This window comes from Dreissena polymorpha, chromosome 4, assembly GCF_020536995.1.
Source record: "Dreissena polymorpha isolate Duluth1 chromosome 4, UMN_Dpol_1.0, whole genome shotgun sequence".
Classification (NCBI taxonomy): Eukaryota; Metazoa; Mollusca; class Bivalvia; order Myida; family Dreissenidae; genus Dreissena; species Dreissena polymorpha.
Genome location: NC_068358.1, coordinates 118,989,219 through 119,016,661, shown reverse-complemented (window position 1 = coordinate 119,016,661; position 27,443 = coordinate 118,989,219). Strand labels below are relative to the sequence as shown.

The following is a 27,443-nucleotide window of genomic DNA, read 5'->3' as shown; positions in this document are numbered from 1 at the left end:
ATTAGACGTTATTTCATCATCTCTATAAATAGTAACAAATGCCAAAATGTATTTGATACTTAAGGAAATATCGAGAATGTTTGTGTATCGTAAATATTTACCAGCATTTGCTTTAAAACTGGAATATACGGGATTATCGGGTAATTAGTAGCGATATTAACTGTATAATATGAACAAAATAAAACGTGTTTATATACGCATATTCAAACAATAGTTGTAATAAGCTGATAATTAACAAAACTACAAATACGTCGTCACCGTCTTGATTATTGATGTGGCTTCAAACTGCTAATTTTCTCAGCTAAAATATAATAGCGGAATCAACATGCAATTAATTTATAAATCCACCATATGCTGGAGCCTTGACCACTTGTATGTGCGAAAACATAATTACGTGACCTTGTTTATGTGTGAAATACATACGCTACGGGTGGGAAACAAACTTAATAATTGGCCAGACACATTAACTATGCTTACATGTATATGCTAATACAATCCGCGCACAATAAATTTATTATGATTTTAATTATTATTATAATTGTTCTTTCAAAATTTGTTAACTACATGTAACTAATAATTTAAAAAAAAATATTTCATGATCGCATCGACTCGGCATCATGTCGCGGACCGCGGCATGCCTCGGCGGACAGATGTGAAGTTTTGCGGCGAAATGCGACTTGCCGCCGCGGCTTCAATGACTGACGCGGCATCGACTCGTTTCGCCTTGCCGCCGCGGATCGCGAAATACGTTTGTTCCGCTTTGGCTGTACTGTACCCCCTCTTCTTCGAAGGGGGGCATAAATATAAATAAAACAAGAGCACCGCCTTGCGGGTGCAGACCGCTCATCTATTTTCTTTTTAAAGGTGAAGGGACTCTCATTTTCAATCACAAAGGAGGGAGGGGTGGAGTGAAGAGGGGTGTATAGTGTGGGGGTGTGGACATTTATTACATTGTCTTCCAAAATGCAAAAAAAATGCAAAAAAAAAAATCGGGGGGGGGGGGGGGGGGGGGGGGGATTTTTGGTGCGATGGTTGGACGGTATTTCAAACATAAAATAATTAAAATAAATATTTGTGTTTTTAACCGTTTCAACAAAAATAAATTTGGGGGGGGGGTGAGGTGGGGGGGGGGGGTATAGTGTGAGGGTGTGGTGGTAATTTGTGAGATGATCTTAAAAAAAAATTGGGGGGGGGAGTTGAGGTGGGGGGGTATAGTGTGAGGGGTGTGGTGGTAATTTGTGAGATGAAAAAAAAATAAGGGGGGGGGAATCGGGTGGGGGGTGGGGGGGATTCTTGGGTGCGATGGTTGGAGAGTTTCAAACATAAAATAATCAAAATAAATAGTTGGGTTATTTAACCATTTAAAAAACAATAATTGGGGGGGGTGGGGGTATAGTGTGAGGGTGTGGTGGTCATTTGTGAGATGATCTTAAAAAAAAAAAAAAATAGGGGGGGGGAGAGGGGCGCGGGGGATGGTTTGGGTGGAGTCTATTGTGGAATGTCAGGTAAGAGTAGTTTTGTCAAAGTATCAATCAAATCTAATCATAAATAAAGAAGTTATGGCAATTTTAGCAAAATATAATAATTTGACCTTGAGAGTCAAGGTCATTCAAAGGTCAAGGTAAAATTCAACTTGCCAGGTACAGTAACCTCATGATAGCATGAAAGTATTTGAAGTTTGAAAGCAATAGCCTTGATACTTAAGAAGTAAAGTGGATCGAAACACAAAATTTAACCATATATTCAAAGTTACTAAGTCAAAAAAGCGCCATAATTCCATAAAAATGACATCCAGAGTTATGCAACTTGTCCTTTTACTGTACCCTTATGATAGTTTGCGAGTGTTCCAAGTATGAAAGCAATATCTATGATAATTTAGGGGTAAAGTGGAACAAAACACAAAACTTAACAAAATTTTCAATTTTCTAAGTATAAAGGGCCCATAATTCCGTCCAAATGCCAGTCAGAGTTACATAACTTTGCCTGCACAGTCCACTTATGATAGTTAATAAGTGTTGCAAGTATGAAAGCAATAGCTTTGATACTGTAGGAATAAAGTGGACCTAAATACAAAACTTAACCAAATTTTCAATTTTCTAAGTATAAAAAGGGCACATAATTCTGTCAAAATGCCAGTTGGAGTTACATTACTTTGCCTGCACAGTCCCCTTATGATAGTTAGTAAGTGTTGCACGTATGAAAGCAATAGCTTTGATACTTAAGGAATAAAATGGACCTAAACACAAAACTTAACCAAAATTTTCAATTTTCTAAGTATAAAAAGGGCACATAATTCTGTCAAAATGCATGCCAGAGTTATCTAACTTTGCCTGCCCAGTCCCCTCATGATAGTAAGTAAGTGTACCAAGTTTGAATGCATTAGCATTGATACTTTCTGAAAAAAGTGGACCTAAACGCAAAACTTAACCAAAATTTTCAATTTTCTAAGTATAAAAGGGCACATAATTCAGTCAAAATGCACGCCAGAGTTATCTAACTTTGCCTGCCCAGTCCCCTCATGATAGTAAGTAAGTGTACCAAGTTTGAATGCAATAGCATTGATACTTTCTGAGAAAATTGGACCTAAACGCAAAACTTAACCGGACGCCGACGCCGACGCAGACGCCGACGCCAAGGTGATGACAATAGCTCATATTTTTTTTTCAAAAAATAGATGAGCTAACAATACTAGTGCCAAGCAATATATGTCTCAAACCAGCTCCACCATTGTCAGATTTTTTTGTTTTTGTTGACATAGCAACCAGAATTTTCGACAAAGGAACACAAGAAATGATGTGCATAATGTCCATATTGCCATCTATCCATGTTTCAAGTTTTATGAAAAAATATGAAGAACTTTTATAGTTATCACAGGATCCTGAAAAGTGTGACAGACTGACGGACTGACAGACAAACAGAGCGCAAACCGCAAGTCCCCTCCGGTGAAACCGGTAGAGGACAAAAATAAACACGAGGGTCTGAAAGGTCCAAAGTCGCTCACCTGAGATAAAAAAAATTTGCAGCCCAAGATATCAATGGAACAAATTTAATGTTCTTAGCCATGCAGTTTCATGAAGAATGAATAACAAATGGCCCCATGGCAGCCATGTTTTTCGACAGACTGGAACCATTTTAAAACATGTCCATGATATCATTCGGACAAATCTTCTGACAAAGTTTCATGATGATTCAACAATAAATTTGGCTGCTACAGTGTTAAGTTGTTAACAAGGCAAATATTCATGACGCACAACGGAAGACAGACAATTGACAAAAGGTGATCACAAAAGATCACCATGAGAAAAAAAAAATATATGCTCATACAGATTGTCACCATGTTGAGATGATATTATTTAAACTTATTGAGTAAACTAAATCAAGATATGATAACAACATTTGCACTCAGCAAATATCATTCAGATTGAACTTAAAACGCGACTAAAAGTATTCACAATGTTTCACTATAAACAACTGTAGACATACAAAATCAAAGTACTGGCAGTACTGGTGTGACGATGCTTTTAAAGAGGATGGATATAAAACATCAATTTAAGTTTATCTATATCACCACAATTGTGTATGTTGATACGAACATTTGGGTACGAAAAAAAATTTGGGTACGAAAAAAAATTTGGTACGAAAAAAATGTGCGTACGAAGCATTTTTGGTACGAAAAAAAGTTTAGGGGTACGGGGAAGTAGTACCCGTGGGTAACTTGACCCATTGAGCGAAACTGGGAGGCGGGTCACATTCTTGTTCATTAAGTATGGCAATACCTTCATGATGATTCTCGAAAGTAGGTATGAGCACATAGCCGGACCATGTGAGCTCAATCGCATGAGCACTTGACTATCCGAGTTCGCCCACGAACATATGGATAAGTTAACTAATAGCAAAATGACCTTATACATGTATATGCTGAAATCTAACAATCGAACGAAATATCAAACATGGTATGTACACTTAGGTGGTTGCGTAATTTCTGTTAGAATATCGTATTCAATATGTAAATTTGAAATGATTGTGCCCGCACTTGAGTTTGTTGCCTTGTTTGAGTCTATACGCGCCTAGGCTGCACCCAGTGTGTGTATTTGTGTTTTTCCAAGGTAATGAGTTACCTCCGCGCTGAGGCTGCATAATGTTGGGACCCGGAGTGTGTCTAGCACTCCTACCTAATAAGATTAGATTGACGACAGTTGGGACAAATTTTGAATGATAGCTGCACTTTCCTGCTATTTGTTTTGTACTGAAATACTTTTTAATTTTTTATATGGTCAAATGCTGCGGGGGGGGGGGAATGTTGTTTTATCTATATATATCATAGCAGTGCAGCGTTTACAATTTGCGGGTTGAAATCGTTCGCATTCTTTAGTTTTGTGATCACGTAAAAAGTGAATTTTACATGTTTTTTTTCGTAATTTATTTACTAAATCGAGAACAAATATCAAACAAAATAGAGACAAGGGACAAAATTGTCACAAAACCAGGTTTTCATTGTGAAAAACAATCTGATAAAGGGAGACAACTCAAACTGAACTTTTGAAATGAACAAACAAAATTAACCCCCTTTGTAAGTTTGTTTGAAAATTAATATATTTTTAGTCGTGGCAACCTTGACATTGGAGATATTGACGTGTTTCTTTCATGCGACGCACCGTCCCATGATGGTGAACAAATGTGCCAAATGATTTTAAAATCTCACAATAAATGACATAGTTATGGCCCAGACAAGCTCATTTATGGCCATTTTTGACCTTTGAACTCAAAGTGTTCGCTTGACCTTGGAGATATCGACGTAATTATTTCGCGCGACACACTGTCCAATGATGGTGAACAAATGTGCCAAATGATTTTAAAATCTGACAATGAACGACATAGTTATGGCTCGGACAAGCTCATTTATGGCCATTTTTGACCTTTGAACTCAAAGTGTGACCTTGACCTTGGAGATATCGACGTAATTATTTCGAGCGACACACCGTCCAATGATGGTGAACAAATGTGCCAAATGATTTTAAAATCTGACAATGAACGACGTAGTTATGGCCCGGACAAGCTTGTTCCGCCTGCCTGCCAGCCAGCCCGCCCGCATTCGCCAATCTAATAACCAGTTTTTTCCTTCGGAAAACCTGGTTAAAAACCTGGTTAAAAATATATAGATGTTTCATAAAAATAAAATGGATGTATAATTACTTATTTGAAATTAACGTTCTGATACACTTAATGAATCTGTTTCCCCAGGATATGCTGTTCTATTAATATTTACCTTTTACTAGAGTTGCGACACCTTAAGGGTTTCGCGTGATGGAATGAGTGGAGAGATGAAATCAAATTGAAAATCGATTATTTCTAAAAAAAAATGGTACAAAAAAATATGTGGGTAGGAAAAAAAAAAATTTGGGTACGAAAACAAATTTGAGTACGATAAAAAGGGTACAAACAAAATAACGAAACGGAACGAAAAAACTATTTTGGTACGAAAAAAATGGGTACAAATAAAAAATAAGGTACGAAAAAATTTGTGTACGAACAAAAAAATGAGTACGAACAAATGGGTACGAACAAATTTGGGTACGAACAAATTTGTGTACGAAAAAATTGGATACAAAAAAATGTGGGTACGAAAAAAAAATTGGTTATGAAAAAAAATTAGGGTACGAAAAACTATTTGGGTACGAAAAAAAAGGTTCAAATAAAAATTTGGGTACAAAAAAAATTGGAAACAAAACGAATATGGGTACGAAAAAAATTTGAGTACGAACAAATGGGTTCAAAGAAATTTGGGTTCGAACAAATTTGTGTAAAAAAAAATTGGGTACGAAAAAAAATTTGGTTATGAAAACCTATAGGGAACGAAAAAATTAGGGTACAAAAAACTATTTGGGTACGAAAAAAAAAGGGTACATATATAAATTTGGGTACAAAAAAAATTGGGTACGAAACACATTTGTGCACCGACGGACAGACGAAGCGGCGACTATATGCTCCCCCTAAAAAATTTGGGGGGGAGCATAATAAACAAGTTATGGCAATTTAAAGGTGGTACGCAAACTTAATAATAGATTTATCAATTATATGCTTATTCTAAGTGAAAAAAAGGCCATAATTGTTACAAAATGCTTGATACAGTTATCTGCTCTTGTTTATACATTGGGGTCATGTTGGTTAATAAGCAAAATACATGGTGTATGAACGCAATATGTCAAGGGACATAAAAAATATTTGAGGTCATATGCAAACTTTAACATAGATTTATCAATAATATGCATATTATTCTAAGTGAAAAAGGGCCTAATTCTGTTAAAATGCTTGATACAGTAAATGAGTTGTCTGCTCTTGTTTATAGATTGGGGTTATGTCGGTAATGAAGTATGCAAAATATAAAAGCAATATGTCAATGGACATAGGAAATATATTTGAGGTGGTACGCAAACATTCCAATGCGCACGCCGACGCCGGGTTGAGTAGGATAGCTCGACTATATATATTTCATATATAACAGTCAAGCTAAAATGTAAATATACCATAAACAACAGGCTAACCTCAATCACAACTTTAATGCAATGCTTATAACAATAGAATACAATGATATGCCAGGGATTGAAACTAACTGTTTACTATTGTGGGCAACCATCTTTAGTATTTTGGTTGCCCAGATAAAGAATAACGAGCCCAGAAATATGAACATGTTAATATTATACATTCTTTTAATAAAATAATAGATAATTAAATACATTTGCTGACAACACATGTTCAATGCATGATGTTTTATTATGAGCCTGAATTGAATCATGTCCTATTCCTAAATAATGAATGTTATTTAACTAGTATTGATCCATGGTGATCAATTGTTTTTCAATTTTTATTGCAGTGAATTGTTTTAGGCTTTAAAAAAAAGAAGTTTACCAACTTGTGAAATTGAGTTGCCCAGGCCAAAATCTACTTGCCCCGGGTTCACGGTAAACCACTTATTTCCATCCCTGTATGCTCTTCATTTTCTGTTCTTCCATCCCATTCTCAAAATTAAATTTAAAGCCGATATTTTTTAATAACATTAGTATGAATTACTAACCATTATCACCCAAAAAACAATTTTACAAAGCTGTAATCCCGTCGTAGAGATTTAGTTTACTATTATCAGTGTTCTCTTTAAATACCGGCTGCTAGCGATCTTGCCGGTTACATTAACTCTTGATGCCGGCTACTTTTCCCAAATATATCAAGTAAATGTCACAAATGCTTTGGTTTTACTGCATAGTTGCCGGCCATATAACTGGCTACTCAAATTTTTCTGGAAAACACTGAACTATGCATGACAAACACACAAAAATTAAATACATCTTAGATTCATTGTAAAAAATAAATTGACACTTCCAGCTTGTCGTCACTAAAATCCAAAGATTCAAATAATTTTCCACGAGATACGTCAACAATTGCGTAATCAAATGAATGAAAATAAAAGTATAGAAAGCCCGATTTTACATAAATTTCAGGTTGAAACACAACAAGGTAAAGGTAGTCGGTGAGATATAATAATAATACAGTTAGTAAGGCTCGTACCCTGGGTACGGTAAATATACTAAAACATACCCGGGAATTTTAACACTAAATCGGTTGTTGTCGGCTATTTTGTAAAAATTAATTATGTTTACATTTATGTCAATTTTCTGTTAAATGGCATTTATACAATGTATTATCAAAACTCATTTTTACAATCATTAATGTGATTCAATTTAAAATCTTAAATTGTTTAAAGTCGCGTCATTGTACGACGTTGTCAAGTATATTTTCCGCGATGTCGCACGTTCACTTTTTACCGTCATAGATTTTTTTAAAGAAACATTTTTTGGTTTGCGAGGTCCGTTAAATGGGGAACACCATATTTGGTATTTATATTATGTTTTAACAAATAATTCATGCTGTGTAATAAATATTGTATAAGATATTTCGATATTTATTGAAAATGTTTCAAATTGTTATTTATGAAACCTTTTATTCTAATGAGTGTATGCTATCATATTATACTTCGAAAAGCAGATCTGTTGTACTATAATCGTATTATTCATTCTTTATTGTTAATTTCATTTCTTGTAGAGAATCGTCAATGTTACATCTAGTCGCCAATCCTTGTCGTTAGTGTTAGTTTTCAATGCTTGTTATCATTGCCGTCAATGTTAGTCGTCAATCCTTATCGTCATTATACATGAAGGAAATAAAAGCAGAAACAGAGACGTATTCTTGATTACTTGATTATTCCTACGGCGTCCTCTCAACACTCATACTAAAAAGCATGTTGATGCAGATTTTTTTTAAAGAGAAGTTTCTTTAAGGTTAACAATATTGTTTTACTTTAATCGCTAGCATGTTTAACGACATCGGATTTTTGGCAGATATACAACTCGGATACAATCTAATATTTGCGGGTATGTTTAAGTTTCTTTACCGTACCCGGGCTACATGTAAGTAAAGTTAAGAGTACCCGGGGTACATGTACCGGTAAGTAGTACCCGAGCCGAGAATGTCAATTGAAGGTGTTAGAGATGCATTGAACCATAAGATTAAAAAGGGTAATTAACCACGGGCTTATTAAAATTAAAACGATGACATTACATTGTACCAGCTGTTTATTGTTGTATACTGTAAGCTTGAAATATTTTAAATAATGTAAACAACTTACCTTGTATAAAGTTGGCACATTGTTGTCAGGTGTAGAAACTATTATACTTATTTCTGTTAAGTTGCACTGGCTGAACCAAAAGAATTATGTAGTCGTTTCTAAATAATCACGAAACAATCTACTAATGCATATATGCTTGCCAGTTGCTGAGTTTGTGCATTTCCATTCATTATACTATCGGCCTTGGCAAACAGCGTAGACTCAGATTAGACGCCGCATGATGTCTGCTCTTTGGTACGCAGAAGATTTGCATATCCACGGGTGTTTTATGTCAAATGTTATGGTTTTTCAATAGATCGTATACTTATCTACAAAACAGCGAATTAGCGTTCACTTGACATCATTTTTAATTATGTTATTTTGTTAATACTTTCTCGCGTTCTTTTCGCCTTTGGTCGACGCCGTCTGCTATTTCCAACGATGAAGATTTCCATATCCACTGGCGTTTTTTTATGTCAAATGTTAGTGTTTTCCAATTGATCGTATACTTATCTACAAAACGGATAAGTAGCGTTCACTTTACATCGTTTGTGATGATGTTATTTTGTAAATACTTTTAAAGCGTTCTTTCTGTCGAAGTCGGCCATTTTGACGTGTGTGAACAAATACCGACATTCCCGCAATTACCAAAATCCCCAGGAATCCCCGAGATCCCACGAAATCCCCATTAATATTGATTATTTATCGAAAAACTGCGTATTTTAATATATATTGTTGCGAAATACACTGAAATCACTAATGAAACATTGTTTTTATCAAAGTTTGATTTCGGGGATTTCGGTAGGGTTTCGGTATATCCACATACCGCATTTTGTAATTCCGGTTATGTAAAACTTGCGAAACTTTTTCGTGATTTAATCAAAAACTAGATTTTTCACAGGTAAAACGCCTACGCCAACAGGTAGATCGCATTCTTGTCCATATACATGTCAAATTTCAGCAAAAGTAACCGACCAGTTTTCAAGACTCCCAAATCGCGACTATATGCACCAACTTAATGAAACTTAGCCCCCTTTATCATTCGTTCGAATGAACGTCATCAATGATGACGTCCAATACATCACTCATTCCATATTAACACGAACGACAACTCTGCTAGGAGAATGTTATCAAGGGAAGTAACTGAAAAATCGAGTTATCTCAATCGGACTTGCTCGGTCTTTTACATAGGTCCCCATTGTGAAGAATTTTTTTACTGGTTATCAAACCTTAGACGCTGCTGTTCCAGCATCGTCAAAAACTACAACCCCTCTGAGAGCCTTGTTTATAAACAAACATGAACTTTTTTCAGACTCGCCTTGCAATTATATTTCCAATTAAAAATCCATAAATCTGTTTTAAAAACACAAATCTTTCGGCCATAGAAAATAAATTCCTAGATTCTCATCCACGCCCCCCCTCGAAAATTGTCCCGCCCGAACTTTTATTTGAAAAAAAATCCATAAAAAAAAATTCGAGCTGCGAAATACTGAGGACGAAACAGCTGAAAGTACAAAAATAGCGAAGTGCGAATCAACAACTCAATGTCTCCAAGATGCTTATTGATTTTCAACGGCGCACAAGCGTCTTCTGAAAATTTAGTAAACGAGCGCGTACAACAACAAAATGTTTCTTATTTTGAGGTGCTACAACCATAAAAGATTGGTAGGAGGTGTCAAAATGTGCAGAAACTTTAACTCTCGCAGACCTGAATGACGAGTTCATTTGTGGTTCATATGATCAAGCCCCATTGTTGAAAGTTGACCACCCAAAAATCGTCTGTGCCTTTGTTGGCCGAAATAAATTAGAATTTACACAGGTTTCACCTGATGTTACAGTAAGTCAAGCTGTCAGCTGCCTAGGAAATTTTATTCTGTTCTGTTACAGATTTGTAGTTTCTTTAATACTTCGTCTAGTCAAATTGTTTTATTGAATGTCAGAATATGTTTAACATGATCTTAAAATGGTAAAATAAAACACAATAACTCTCTGATTATACTCCTTTAATTGACGTTTCGGCATAATGCCTTTATCAAAACATTGGAAATTATATGTTAACTACATTTTTACGTCTTTTGACTGCACAATTTAAATAACAAAGAAAAATGTTTTTAAACGTCAAATGACGTTGTACATGATGACGTCATAAATGGCGTTATATAAAATGGCGCCAAAAAAATGTAAAAATTCGCCAAAAATGAAATGACGTTAAACACTTACATATTGTATCTTAATCCTATGTTAAATGTGTGCTTTATATATTTAATAAATTGATATTTTACAATAAAATAATCATCATCATATGTAATTATAATCTACCTTAACTTATTATCATAAATTAAATAGGGTATACTTATTTAATGACTCTTATTATTTCAATCCATATCTATGTATAATATTCAAATGATATTTGATTAAATAATCATATATACTTGCTATTCTATATATCATATACACATTATGGACAAGATAAATTGCATAAAGTACTATTAGTTTTACATCCATTTATGTTGATGATTAATATCAAATGTTTTTCACATATATTTTTTACAAGATAGTTTCCCGTAGCAGGACATCAAGTTGATTTTTTGTATTTAGTCCATTTGGTGATTGCGTTTGAAACTTCTTTATAAATTCCAATTCTTTAATAAGTCTGTAATAATGGGAACTGTCTCTTATTTGTGTTAACACTGATACACCCATATCCTGCACTCTGTGGCCTGCACCATTGAAATGTTCTGAGATTGGTTTCTCTCTTCGTAGTCGCACGTCAGCCTCGTGTTCTTTGGCACGTTCCTTTAATGATCTGCTCGTCTCTCCGACGTATACCATCTTTTGGCATTTATTACAAAATATACCGTACACCAAGTTATAAATGTTACAGTTCTGTTTTATTGCTTCGTTTGGAATGTCACTTTTTGGGTTGTTATGAAAACCTCTTGTCAACATTTTACAGACTATACAATTAGTCTTACACGATTGTGGTATTAGTTGAAAACGTTTGTTTATTTCTTTGTTTGTTTTTCCATGAACTAAAATGTCACCGATATTCCTATCTCGTCTGTATGCAACTATTGGTACGTCTGGGAATATATTTTTCATTCTGTCTGATTTATATAGTTTGTCTGTATGTTTTCGAATTATTGAGTGGATATTTGGAAGGTTGTTTGAATAAGTTATAGCTAGTGGTACTCTCTTGTTGGCTGTTTTATTTGTTTCTTTCTTCTTAAGTAAGTCTTTCCTATTTAAATTATCAACTCGGGATAGCTCATGGTTTACAAATTTATTTGGATATCCTCTTTTTTGTAGATTCTGTTTTAGTTCTTTTTTACGATGTCTGTATTTGTTTTCGTCAGAACATATTCTTTTTAAACGTATTCCTAATCCATAGGGTATTGCTTTCTTCACATTTGTTGGATGGTCTGAGTCATATTGGACATATTGATGTTTATCGGTTGGCTTTGAGTATAAATCAGTTGTTATTTTATTATCTTCTAGTTGAATTTTTGTGTCTAAGAAATCTATCTGTGCTGTGTTCCATCTTAATTCTACTTTGATGAAAACATCAAAGTAGAATTAAGATGGAACACAGCACAGATAGATTTCTTAGACACAAAAATTCAACTAGAAGATAATAAAATAACAACTGATTTATACTCAAAGCCAACCGATAAACATCAATATGTCCAATATGACTCAGACCATCCAACAAATGTGAAGAAAGCAATACCCTATGGATTAGGAATACGTTTAAAAAGAATATGTTCTGACGAAAACAAATACAGACATCGTAAAAAAGAACTAAAACAGAATCTACAAAAAAGAGGATATCCAAATAAATTTGTAAACCATGAGCTATCCCGAGTTGATAATTTAAATAGGAAAGACTTACTTAAGAAGAAAGAAACAAATAAAACAGCCAACAAGAGAGTACCACTAGCTATAACTTATTCAAACAACCTTCCAAATATCCACTCAATAATTCGAAAACATACAGACAAACTATATAAATCAGACAGAATGAAAAATATATTCCCAGACGTACCAATAGTTGCATACAGACGAGATAGGAATATCGGTGACATTTTAGTTCATGGAAAAACAAACAAAGAAATAAACAAACGTTTTCAACTAATACCACAATCGTGTAAGACTAATTGTATAGTCTGTAAAATGTTGACAAGAGGTTTTCATAACAACCCAAAAAGTGACATTCCAAACGAAGCAATAAAACAGAACTGTAACATTTATAACTTGGTGTACGGTATATTTTGTAATAAATGCCAAAAGATGGTATACGTCGGAGAGACGAGCAGATCATTAAAGGAACGTGCCAAAGAACACGAGGCTGACGTGCGACTACGAAGAGAGAAACCAATCTCAGAACATTTCAATGGTGCAGGCCACAGAGTGCAGGATATGGGTGTATCAGTGTTAACACAAATAAGAGACAGTTCCCATTATTACAGACTTATTAAAGAATTGGAATTTATAAAGAAGTTTCAAACGCAATCACCAAATGGACTAAATACAAAAAATCAACTTGATGTCCTGCTACGGGAAACTATCTTGTAAAAAATATATGTGAAAAACATTTGATATTAATCATCAACATAAATGGATGTAAAACTAATAGTACTTTATGCAATTTATCTTGTCCATAATGTGTATATGATATATAGAATTGCAAGTATATATGATTATTTAATCAAATATCATTTGAATATTATACATAGATATGGATTGAAATAATAAGAGTCATTAAATAAGTTTACCCTATTTAATTTATGATAATAAGTTAAGGTAGATTATAATTACATATGATGATGATTATTTTATTGTAAAATATCAATTTATTAAATATATAAAGCACACATTTAACATAGGATTAAGATACAATATGTAAGTGTTTAACGTCATTTCATTTTTGGCGAATTTTTACATTTTTTTGGCGCCATTTTATATAACGCCATTTATGACGTCATCATGTACAACGTCATTTGACGTTTAAAAACATTTTTCTTTGTTATTTAAATTGTGCAGTCAAAAGACGTAAAAATGTAGTTAACATATAATTTCCAATGTTTTGATAAAGGCATTATGCCGAAACGTCAATTAAAGGAGTATAATCAGAGAGTTATAATTTTTTAATATCCCTTCGGATAATTCAACTGAGCTAAAACACAATAGTCAAATTTTGATAATGTATTTCTTTTATTCTATATAATTTTACATACATTCATACATATACAGTACAGCCAAAGCGGCACAAACATAATCCGCGGCTACGCCACGGCCAGATTATTAGTCCGCGGCGGCCGAATCGTGTGTTCACGCGGCGCATCGCCGTGGCACTCGGCATCGATCCGCGCAATGACGCCGAGTCTGTATTAACCACGCGTACTTTCGCGGAGTAAATCCGCCGCATACGTACGCGGCGGATCGAGTGAAAAGATATCCACCTACATGTACATACATGTATGTGTAGCGTAGAATTAATTACGCGCAACTGTTTATGTTTCGTTCGATTATCATTATTAAATTTGTAATCCGAAACACACTTCCGAATTTTAATGCTAACGCGTCCTTTGGCAAATTCTAGCGTCAAATAAACAGTGCTAAAATATCCTTTGTTTCATAAAAAGCGCGCGAAAATTATGCAGACATGTAGAACGTCGTTTGGAAAGTTTGGGTGTATTTTGTGTTGTATAAATACATGAACATCACGTCAGGCGTAAATCGCGTGTTCAGTGGAGAAAAAAAAACGCCCCCGATTAGACGTTATTTCATCATCTCTATAAATAGTAACAAATGCCAAAATGTATTTGATACTTAAGGAAATATCGAGAATGTTTGTGTATCGTAAATATTTACCAGCATTTGCTTTAAAACTGGAATATACGGGATTATCGGGTAATTAGTAGCGATATTAACTGTATAATATGAACAAAATAAAATGTGTTTATATACGCATATTCAAACAATAGTTATAATAAGCTGATAATTAACAAAACTACAAATACGTCATCACCGTCTTGATTATTGATGTGGCTTCAAACTGCTAATTTTCTCAGCTAAAATATAATAGCGGAATCAACATGCAATTAATTTATAAATCCACCATATGCTGGAGCCTTGACCACTTGTATGTGCGAAAACATAATTACGTGACCTTGTTTATGTGTGAAATACATACGCTACGGGCGGGCAACAAACTTAATAATTGGCCAGACACATTAGCTATGCTTACATGTATATGCTAATACAATCCGCGCACAATAAATTTATTATGATTTTAATTATTATTATAATTGTTCTTTCAAAATTTGTTAACTACATGTAACTAATAATTAAAAAAAAAAATATTTCATGATCGCATCGACTCGGCATCATGTCGCGGACCGCGGCATACCTCGGCGGACAGATGCGAAGTTTCGCGGCGAAATGCGACTTGCCGCCGCACACTGACGCGGCTTCAACGACTGACGCGGCATCGACTCGTTTCGCCTTGCCGCCGCGGATCGCAAAATACGTTTGTTCCGCTTTGGCTGTACTGTAGGTGTTATGCATATAAACCAACAAATTCGTGAACATTTCATTATTTATATATAGGTCCGATAAATAAAATGAAAAATAAAAAATAAACAAGGGCTGTTTGTAAAACATGCAAGCCCCCCATATGGGCTGTCCGTTGTAGTGGCAGCCATTGTGTGAATACGATTTTTTGTCACTATTACCTTGACCTTTGACCTAGTGACCTGAAAATCAATAGGGGTCATCTGCGGGTCACGATCAATGTACCTATGAAGTGTCATGATCCTAGGCCAAAGCGTTCTTGAGTTATCATCCGAAAATCATTTTACTATTTCGGGTCACCGTGACCTTTGTCCTAGTGACCTCAAAATCAATAGGGGTCATCTTCAAGTCATGATCAATCTACCCATGAAGTTTCATTATCCTAGGCGTATGCGTTCTTGAGTTATTATCCGGAAACCATTTTACTATTTCGGGTCACCGTGACCTTGACCTTTGACCTAGTGACCTCAAAATCAATAGGGGTCATCGGCAAGTCATGATCAATCTACCCATGAAGTTTCATGATCCTAGGCGTATGCGTTCTTGAGTTATCATTTAAAAACCATTTTACTATTTCAGGTCACCGTGACCTTGACCTTTGACCTAGTGACCTCAAAATCAATAGGGGTCATCTGCGAGTCATGATCAATGTACCTATGAAGTTTCATGATCCTAGGCCCAAGCGTTCTTGAGTTATCGTCTGACAACCACCTGGTGGACGGACCGACAGACCGACATGAGCAAAGCAATATACCCCCTCTTCTTCGAAGGGGGGCATAATAATAAAAACGCACCCGCCCACCCCAATTTTCCCCAAAATTTGGATGAGATTTTAGGTATTTATTTTTTATTGCCTTAATAATGTGGGTTATTGTATTAAACAATAAAACCCAGTTTATTTTAGCAGGAATGTGGATCCTTCAAGGGAGAGAATCTTGAGCATACTAGTATGTTGATAAATAAAGAGTTATCTCAAATTTCTGAGTAAGAGTTACTGCCCATTCTATAAATTGGAAGTTCTGAGATCACTTTCTTTCTGGCATTGGATTCCAAGGCTTAAACCTACAGAAATAATTGAAATTAAAAAATCTATATTAATCTGCAGAGATATTTCTTAGTTATATAAAAGCATCACAAAATGTCTAATAGAGGTAAACCAGCAGGAAAGAAGAGGAAAGCTCAGACAAAACTGCCAGAAAATATAAATATAAGGAAAAAGACCCCCCCCCTTGGGGCCATGTTTTTCTACCGATCCAAACCATTTTTTTAACTCAACTGTCGTATCCAGGAAACAAATGTTCTCACAAAATTTCATTTAGATTGGGCAAACAATGTGTCTTCTAGACTGTTCACATGTTTTCACTATATACATATAGAAAAAACTGCCCCACCCCATGGCAGCCATGTTTTCCATCCATCATGACCATTTTCAAACTCGTCCAAGATACCAATACAATCGATGTTTAGGCAAAATATGTGCCTTCTAGAGTGTTCACAAGCTTTTTTTACTATATAAATATAAGGAAAATGACCCCCCTGGGGGCCATGTCTTTTTACTGATCTGAACCATTTTCGAACTCAACTTTCATATTCAGAAAACACATGTTCTGACCAAATTTAATGAAGATTGGACCAATATTGTGACTTCTAGAGTGTTCATATGTTTTCACAATATAAATATAGAGGAAACTGCCTGCCCCCTGGTGGCCATGTTTTTTCACCGATCTGGACCATTTTTTCGAACTCATCAGAGATATCAATTAAACCAATGTTTTGACCAACTTTCATGATGATTGGGCAAAAATTGTGACTTCTAGAGTGTTCACAAGGTTTCTCTATAGCCAAATAAGGAAAACTGCACAACCCACTGGTGGCCATGTTTTTCAACGGACCGGAACCACTCTTGAACTCAACCAACATATCATTAAGACAAACATTTTGACAAAATTACATGAAGATTGGGCATCAAATGTGACTTCTACAGTGTTCACAGAGCTCCAGATAAGGGCCGTACAGCCGTAAATACGCCTTTTTCATGAAGATTTACGCATTTATTTTTATAAACTGGACGTACAATTACGACATTAATATCCATTTTACGCATTTACAAAAAAAATCTGGCCGTACCGATACGTCTGCGTCAGTGTGGCGTGATTTGTTGGTCTGTAACCTAACGGCGCTTTTTGTTAATTTAAATTACCGAAAAGTTGTAGACTGGGTTCATATATTATTGTCTACTCTGTCGCGTGATTTCCTGTAACTTGTAAATCCGTCAAAAACGATATGTCTGCGCTCAATTGAATGCTAGCTTAAACGAAAGCTGCTCAAAACAACACTTTGTTGTCATATAATGACTACATACAGTGTCTTCTAACCATCCTGACATTAAATCTGCAAACCCAGAAAAAGACATTGTCACCACGATATTAAAAGATTTGATTGCATCGGTGGCGTAAAACATTAGAAAACACGATGGGAAACTGATGAGACAGTGAAATAAGTGTTCATTTACTTAGCTTACTAGTTGGCTGGTGTTTTCTTGTCAAGAAAAATGAAGAAATAGTATTAGCCATGAGTTTTAATGTGTAGTTGTATTAGCATCATAATTCAGAATGGAAAACCTAATACAGTAACTGTTTAAGAAGCTACATATATTTATTATAATTGCTGCAAATGTTTCTGTAAAGTCAGTTATACACCCTTCAATATTCAAGAACACGGGTAGTACAGTACTACCTGTATTTTTGGATATTGTAGTACAGGTACTAATTGATTTTAACCCTTTCCTTGACAGCCATTTAGCCAATATAAGCCTCTCCAGTTACCACAAGACCTAGCTGCCTGCTGACCAGTGGCTGATAGCCATCTTATCAATATCAGTACCCCATCTTTACAGGCATTATTGGAAAAACGCTGTTTTATGACCCTCATTGCTTTTGAACCTGATATTCTCATAAAAATTGAAATATTATTGAACAAGGGACAAAATTGTCACAAAACCAGGTTTTCATTGTGAAAAAAAAATCTGATAAAGGGAGAAAACTCAAACTGAACTTTTGAAATGAACAAACAAAATTAGCCCCCTTTGTAAGTTTGTTTTAAAAAAATATATATTTTTAGTCGTGGCGAGGAGATATTGACGTAATTCTTTAGTGCGACACACCGTCCCATATGGTGAACAAATGTGCCAAATGATTTTAAAATCTCACAATGAATGACATAGTTATGGCCAGGACAAGCTCATTTATGGCCATTTTTGACCTTTGAACTCAAAGTGTGACCTTGACCTTGGAGATATTGACGTAATTATTTCGCGCGACACACCGTCCAATGATGGTGAACAAATGTGCCAAATGATTTTAAAATCTGACAATGAACGACATAGTTATGGCCCGAACAAGCTTGTTCCGCCCGCCCGCCAGCCCACCAGCCAGCCCGCCCGCATTCGCCAATCTAATAACCAGTTTTTTCCTTCGGAAAACCTGGTTAAAAATACACAATATGAAAGTTTAAGCTAATAAAATTTCCTTTCCTGTGGTGTAAACTGTATGTTTCTACCTTAATTTATTGGTCAGTTATAGTCATGCAAAGTTGACCGTTGTGTGTTTTACTGCGTTTCAATGCAAATCTACCTCTTTGGAAACGCAACGGTCATTGCCTTTAAACCTGATTTTCTCATAAAAGTTGAAATATTATTGAAAGACACTCAATATGAAAGTTTTAGCTAATACAATTTCCTTTCCTGTGGTGTAAACTTATGTTTCTACATTATTTTATTCATCAGTTATAGTCATGAAAAGTTGACCGTTGTGTGTTTTACTGGGTTTAAATGCAAATCTCTTTTCAGCTCATATATAAACTTTGCCAAGTTGGTGTGTTGAATCAAATACAAATAATTATATTTTGGAATATTTTATGGTTTTCTTACTTTCCAAACTACAATTCTTCTTTCTTGAAGATTTTTTTATTTTATAAATTCATTCTGCAAGCCTCAAAATTCATGTAAATTCTTAAAAATTACTATAGAACAAGGGACAAAATTGTCACAAAACCAGGTTTTCATTGTGAAAAAAAATCTGATAAAGGGAGAAAACTCAAACTGAACTTTTGAAATGAACAAACAAAATTAACCCCCTTTGTAAGTTTGTTTTTAAAAAAATAATCTATTTTTAGTCGTGGCGACCTTGACATTGGAGATATTGACGTGATTCTTTCGTGTGACACACCGTCCCATGATGGTGAACAAATGTGCCAAATGATTTTAAAATCTCACAATGAATGACATAGTTATGGCCAGGACAAGCTCATTTATGGCCATTTTTGACCTTTGAACTCAAAGTGTGACCTTGACCTTGGAGATATCGACGTAATTATTTCGCGCGACACACCGTCCAATGATGGTGAACAAATGTGCCAAATGATTTTAAAATCTGACAATGAACGACATAGTTATGGCCTGGACAAGCTTGTTCGGCCCGCCCGCCAGCCCGCCAGCCTGCCCGCATTCGCCAATCTAATAACCAGTTTTTTCCTTCGGAACACCTGGTTAAAAACACATGTTTTCTCAAACAACTTCATGCATTTTCAAAATCAATTGTATTATTTCTTATAAAATTCGTACAATACTTGGTATTTCTATTACATTAATTCACCAAATGATTTATAAACATTTATAGATACCGGTAACAATTTAATTGGATGTTTCATAATGTGCCATGAATATTCATATAATTTATTTGCATTTTGCATTTAATTACCGATCGAAATCCGGCAATGTCGGCGTCTTCAATAAGTCTTCAGTTCGTGTATTTATTTGCAAAATTCCAATTTTAAGCGGCTACTTTATTATCAAATACTCCAGTTTATAATCTGATCGCCGACATATAACTTTATAACCCAGAAGTCGCCGACAAACCCGTGTATTTGTGTACCAAATTACAAAACGCCGAGGTAACATGGCACGCGCGCCAACGTCATCTGAAGACTACTGCTGCATCCGGTAAACATGTTTATTAAAAGTGTCTAGAACCCGTGTTTCTTATCCCTAAATGTTAGATTAGCATGTGCGCTATTAATTATTATGTTGGTCAGTTCAAAGGCATATTGAAGACCGCCGACTGCGTCTTTGTTTTATTGCCCAATCAAGCACCGATAATCCAATATCCTGTGTATTACGGAACACAAAATTAGATAAGCATGTGTCGTTTGTAAAAACATTTGAGTGTACATGCCATTAAACATATCGATGTAATTCTCGTATATGATCTCGGAAACAAACATTTACGATAAAATGGAATCAAACAACAATAAGAATGAAATCGATTTACACCAAAATCATATTATATCCCTATGGAACGTGTTTATTTTTTGCAACATTTTTAACGAGTTATTAATACGTTTTCGGAAAATGTCCAAATTAAATACGGTTCGAGAATAGCAGTTATTTTAGGACATTACGAAATGCCTGAAGCGCGCACATCCCGGAACGTGATTTACGCATGTCAAATGGTAAACCCTCGTCTTGATTGGTCACTGCATCATAACTTTAAATAGCAACATTACCGGATGTTTACTCGACAGTTTAGAAAAATGATGAACGCAGGTGTATATGCATTTCTGTTACACTTAAAACGTCATTTTAAGCATTTAAATAGCAAATTAAATCGTGCCGCATAAAAACGCGTATATATCAGGTAATGATAGGGTAGTAGAAATGCGTAGATAACAGGGAATCGATACAGGCGTAGATACGCGTATTTGACAGGGAATCGATAGGGTCGTAGAAACGCGTACCTGTCAAGGAAAGGGTTAAGCATTACTCCTTTTCTTTCTGTCAGTGGCAGTACCGTTACTATTTTCACAAATCCTTATCTGGAGCTCTGGTTCACAAGGTGTTTTTTTTTACCTAGTGACTTAGTTTTTGACCCAGCATGACCCAGTTTCGAACTCAGTAGAGGTATCAATGAGACAAATGTTCTGACCAAGTTAAATCATACATGCCATAATTTTTTAGGTCCAAAGCGGGACATTCCATAAAAAATTGTCTGGACATTTGACCCAAAAGCGGGACACCTAAAACGATTTATCATCCCAACTTTACTGTAGTAAGTATAGTACTAACAAAAACTCATGATACTTTTATTCAAGACATAAAACATCTGATATGAAGCATGGAATCTAAAACATAACAATAACAGTTTTATAAAATAAGACAATAGCAAACAACGAGAAAAATTTTCATCTTTTTAGAGTACAAAATCTAGAACATTACGACAACAATACTCATGATATTAACTTCAATGGCAAACATTAACGCAGGGGAGGCTATCCAGTACACTGAAAGTACAGGTTACAGTAAACTATCTACCGAACAGTTACATCAGTTACACACGGAATGCGCGGCCGTACACATTTCAGAGGTAGGTTTTTGGTGGAAGCAAACCGTCTTTGTGTTTATTTTACCTCTCAACAACGCCTCAACCGTTTTTACACCAACAAAAACAAAACACAAAAGAAGTCTATGGCTGCTTTACTCGATTTTTTTTTCTCTAATGTCAGGGTTTTTTTTTACTAAGAAAGTGATGCCGATATTCGGCGTCTTCCCCAACCAGAATTTTTCCCCTAAAAATACCATTTCCCCTCCAAAAATATAATTTTTCACCAAAATATAATATTTTACCCTCAAAGAAAAGTTTTTTTTTCTTTTGGGAAGTCGACACTTATCCAATTTGTACCATGTACAACGAACTCGCTCTCTCTCTTTCCCGACGAACACTCAAATCTGGGAATCCCAGTGATTCTATATATAGCTCTTAAATTACGTCATGGAAACCGGGCAACTAATCGTATTAATCATGTGACTATTTTACTGGATTCCGGTCTTGCGCGAGAAGGGTGTTTCGTCAATTAATTACCGGAAACCAGTCGAATTTTCATCCGGGTTATGTGAAAGCCAAGATATAAACGTTAAAACAGAAAAAAGTCTCACAATTGGCGTTCATACACGAACAAAATAAAACGTTCGGACTCGGAAAATATTAATTGCGTTGACGCATTTTTTAAGAATGAATCATCAAACCCGTTGAAACCCAGCAGGATTCGGAGGTACATGTAATCGATTAATACTGTCGGATTATTGTGAAAGTGAAAGTAGACAATCGGCAGCTGCCGCACCTTTCCCTTCCAATACTGTAGCAGATCTAGATCGTCAACCCATTCATCATGAAATTGAAATCACAATATTGACATCGTTCCCCGACCCAAGTTGAAAACATTTCCCATTATTAGATCTACCCCTGCAACTTTATTTAGACTTTAATATCAGAACTTTGACTTTAATATCAAACTTGTTCATGTGTTTAAGAACAAAAAGGTCAGAGACATGCCTCTTTTTCTAAAAAAAACCCTGAAGTCTGTAGGCGAGTTATAGACATTGAATTGAACAGTTTTTATTTTTTCCCCAAATATGTCTCTTTCGCGCTCGATTTTCCCCTTTTACCCAGCGTCCAGCGTCTTCCCCTTTTTCTAAAAAAAACCCCCTGAATGTTAATAATCATATTTTGTTTTCTTCTTATATACACAGATTAAACTGAATTGTGAATTGTCAGGCGCTGTATTGGGGTAGCGTCAAACTGTCATGAATAACAACAGGTTGTTTTTATTACAATAACACAAGACAAGATGGGTACAACTTTTACTGTTTGTTGCGATGTTTTTTTAAGCATGTATCCATGCGCAGTTTGTTACTTGTCAATTGTCGCGGCTTAATTGGAGTAGGGTCAAACTGTCATGCATAGCACCTCGTGGTTTTTAGCTTAATTGGAGTAGGGTCAAACTGTCAATGTAGCACCTTGTTGTTTTTATTACAATTACACCCAATTACACTAGACAGGATGGGTATCACTTATTGGACTGTTTGTTGCGATTTTTGGTATATTGCACATTCGGATTATCCCGCTATTTGTGAACTAAACATTGAATGTAAAAGACTCATTAATTACGTAGAGTTAATTTTACAAAACAATTGTTTTGTAAACCGTTTCAAACAAATACAAAAATAAACACATTTTCAACATTTATTTCATTATAATACAACTATCGATAGCAATAAGCGACCACTATCTTGAAGACCACCATGGTGTGAATGCCTGATGAAATCAATAATTAAGCCGATAAATCGCTGACAAGGTGTCATAAACAACACTGGTACACACGATAAGTAGAATCGGATTGTTAATTGGGGGCAATAAAGGGATTAGCGGGGGTAGGTGTTAGCGAAACAGAGCTTGAATAGCGAATTTTATTCGGAACCTATAGACCTTACATCGTATTTTACGAATGTCGGGACAAATCGTCTCATATCGGGACGGCGGGACAAAGGGCCCAAAAGCGGGACTGTCCCGCCGAGATTGGGACGTATGGCATGTATGGTTAAATGAAGATTGGACGATAAATGTGGACTCTTGAGTGGTCACAAATCAAAATGTTCATGCCGCATGCCGCACGACGGACAAAAAGCGATCACAAAAGCTCACCATGAGCACATTGTGCTCAGGTGAGCTAAAAAATGGAATTGTGAATGAATTTTTATTCATACCTTCTCTGGGTCTTTAGCAAGATGAAAGAAAACAATTCTGCAAGCTTCATACAGATTGTTATGGTAGACCTGTGTCATGAAAAGCTGAAAAATAAATACATCCAAAAACATCCCTTATCATAGTTTCCACACAAGATATTTGTTGGATGAATGTAAACCCCAAATATCAAACTATTGGGTATATTTAAACAACAATCAATTAACAAAATGTTAAGTTATACCATCATCAGAAAACACTCAGTCAATCTGGTTGAAATATTGTTACAATTAAAAGTAAACAAGGACTTACACTTCAGCTACAATAACAAAATATGTAATAAAATCTAGGATGTCACAAATATGAAAAACTTCATTAAACTATTTGCAATTTGTTTATGTTTACAAATATTTATTTACTTTAAAGTCAGTTTTAGCTTACATGATCCAGTGATTCAGTATTACACATAAATATTGATGTCACAATTACACATATTCTTGATGTAAAAGTGTCTCTTCTAAAAATGTATTTTATATGTAATTGTTTACTACATTGATTTATGATGTGTGATAAACGATCAAATTTTAAAAAGAATAACCATTTTCATTATTAGCAAATATGCATTCATATTAAGTTAGTTTCAGCTAACCTTTGCAGTTCTTTAATACGACACATATTCCTGATGTACAAATGTTTCTTTTGAAATTGAATTTATTTTTTAATTGTTTACTTAATTGATTTATAATGACCTTAATGTGCAATTATCCAATTAATTTTTAATACGAATAACATTTACCTGTTCAGAAACTGCACGAAATAATGAAAGTCCATCCCTTGCAATCGGTTTTCTCCAAAGCCCAATGGTTCCAAGATAATGATCCAAGAAGACCTCAGGTTTCGTCTGCTTTTTCATGTCTTCAAAGTTCATGACACGTTTGACCGAAAGGAGTGCCAATTAACGGAACTATGCTGTCAAGCATCAATATATACCAAGAAAACGTTCTTTTTTGCTAGAAATTAACGTATGAAGTAATATGCACCACGTGTTAATTATAAATTGAATTTAGCGCACACGAAAAGATCGAAATCCTCATGCGTGAGCTAGGTGAATCAAGCGTATCACGATGTCTGCAAATTTCCATGTAGCTTCTTGCTGCACGTGCGTGTTACACATATGCATCACAACCGGTTTTATGCAAAAATTGTTTGATAATTAACAAATTAATACTACGTTGATAAAATGTGTAATTAAAACAATAAACGTTATGAGGATGTTGTGCAGAATTCCATTTTCACGGGCTTTCATGTGCTTACTTGTTTCATGTACATTTTTATGACGTCAATAAACGGCCGTTAATCACGCGTGCCACCTCTTTTTTTAGATGCAGTACAGGGGCATTTCCACAGATTTGGCATTATTTGAAGCTCGTCATTAAATCGGGTGGGTCGCTCGATATATAATGGTAGGGGTACAGCCACTAAACCTTTAACAATTTTGAAAAACATTATTAATGTATTCATTATAGCAACTGTTTATGAATAGAACATAACCTAGTGTCAAGTTTGACATAATTAAATCATTGTGGAGCGTTATGTATGTGGAGCAGAACAGATGCCATTAACTGTTGGTAAACTACAAAAAAAGCTTCATAACTTAATTGCTTTGTAACAATGATTTGTTTTCTTGTCATTCAACAAAAAATCATGCCTTGCGCAAAGCTGATTTTTTTGCTGGAAAACCCTTTAGGGGATCCGAAAATGGTTGTACGAGGATATAACAAAAAGACAACTCAGTCTGTCAAAAATGCTGTGCACAATGTGTTCTTGTTATAAATCGTGGTATAAGGCAAAATTATTAAGCAGTGACTCATTAGTCTTCAGCAATAGTCGAAGGGTGTTCTTTGATTTCAGTCAAGTAAAGATTCAGTTGAAGGCACATAACATCAACTTGAAAGAGACGCAGCCAATGAATGCTAAGAATTGATTATTTATTTGCTTTGAAGATATCCTATTTAGTTGTAACAAGGGAAATGGCATATTAGAACGAGGCTGATTTAGAAAGCACCCATACAAGAATGCTAAAACTATGCGGTTTTACACAATGTATGACCAGTGAAACCAAAAAGCTTCCTGTATCGTAAGTTTTCGGAAGCTGACATAACATTCCGTTAATTATCATCTAAAATGTGTTTCTTTTTTATAAGATTATGTATTTATTTTATTTAATCAAATTGTTTTCCAGCCATAGAGAAAAAAGGTTATTGGACTGGGATTTCAACCTACAATAAGTAATAAATTTGTTATGATATCTATTACAGTTAAAGACATTAATAACGATGAGAAAAGTTTCAAAACAATCATTTAGTATCAAATATCTATACATAAGAATCCAATTGTTACGGATTAGAGGGCCTGGTTAATAAATTCGCATTATACAGAAAACAAATATCTATTTGTAACAAAAATCCCAATTCCATTTTGCAGGGACCAGCTTTTTAGATCTTCCCAAATTTTGCTGTCACAACTTCTGTTGATTTCAACAATTCTACGGTAAAACTTGTAAATAAAACTTACGCGCTATCTTGGAAATGTCTTTACCGAAAAATTAATTATATGATGAACTCTCGGTTGCATATTGAATGCAACATTGTTTTACCGCTTAAATACGAAGACTCACTTGGTTCATGGAAAAAATTAATAACTGTTTTTGCGTCCAATAAAGTTGGGTGCAACTTATAGTACATTTTTACTTGTCCCAAAAATTTGAGTGCGAACGCACCAAACGCACCGCCCCCCCTGGCTACGGGTATGCTTATAGATTAATTCTTTGCGTGTATTCAGGCGTATCTGACTGGACGCCTTTAGTTAATTGAATTACACACAGTTAGTGTGTTACAAATAAGCGTTCTTTAATTAGACTCGATAAATTATTTCCGTATTGCATAAGTGCTCACAAAGTTACATAACTCGTAACCGTCCCGTGATCGGTTCACTTGCGTAAGCGAACGAGACCGCACTACCACAGTTATTTATAGTAAAACATTGTGAATACTTTTAGTCACATTTTTAGTTCAATCTGAATGACACTTGCTGATCTTCACACATGGTGACAATCTTTATGAGCATAAGATTTTTGATCATGGTGAACTTTTGTGATCACCTTTTGTTAATTGTCTGTCTTCCGTTTGCGTCATGAATATTTTCCTTGTTAACACTGTAGAGGCCACATTTATTGTTGGATCTTCATGATACGTTAACAGAAGATTTGTCCCAATAATATCTTGAACGAGTTCAAAAATGGTTACAGTCTATTGAAAAACATTTCCGCCATGGGGCCATTTGTTGTTCATTCTTCATGAAACTTGGTTAGAACATTTGTTCCTTTGATATCTTGGGCTGCAAAGAACAGGTCATTTATTTTTTATCTCAGGTGAACGACTCTGGGCCTTTTAGGCCCTTTTGTTTACTTATATAAGCAATCCTCGTATTTTTCTAAAATATAACGACAACAATTAACAAAACTTTCCAAATTATTGAATCGTTTCGCGTTGCAACGCTTTATAATTTTCATGTTTTCAAATCGTCAAAAGATGCATATAATGGCTATTTTAGAGCGTGGTTAATGTTCAGTAGTACTT

The 27,443-nt window shown here is 35.1% G+C and overlaps 1 protein-coding gene across 2 annotated transcripts in view; it reads right to left on the bottom strand.

The window, feature by feature from the left end:
• LOC127880156 (OTU domain-containing protein 4-like) overlaps window positions 1-24,984 on the bottom strand; it is a 183,025-nt gene extending 158,041 nt beyond the window's left edge. The window contains exons 1-2 of one of the 2 annotated variants that reach the window (XM_052427389.1): window positions 24,602-24,984; window positions 23,829-23,912 (exon numbers count right to left, since the gene is read on the bottom strand). In XM_052427389.1, coding sequence (XP_052283349.1) covers window positions 23,829-23,912; window positions 24,602-24,733 — 216 coding nt within the window. In that variant the 5' untranslated portion in view covers window positions 24,734-24,984. The remainder of the gene's footprint in view (window positions 1-23,828; window positions 23,913-24,601) is intronic. The other variant, XM_052427390.1, reaches the window with a different exon arrangement.
• Window positions 24,985-27,443: the final 2,459 nt, after the last annotated feature.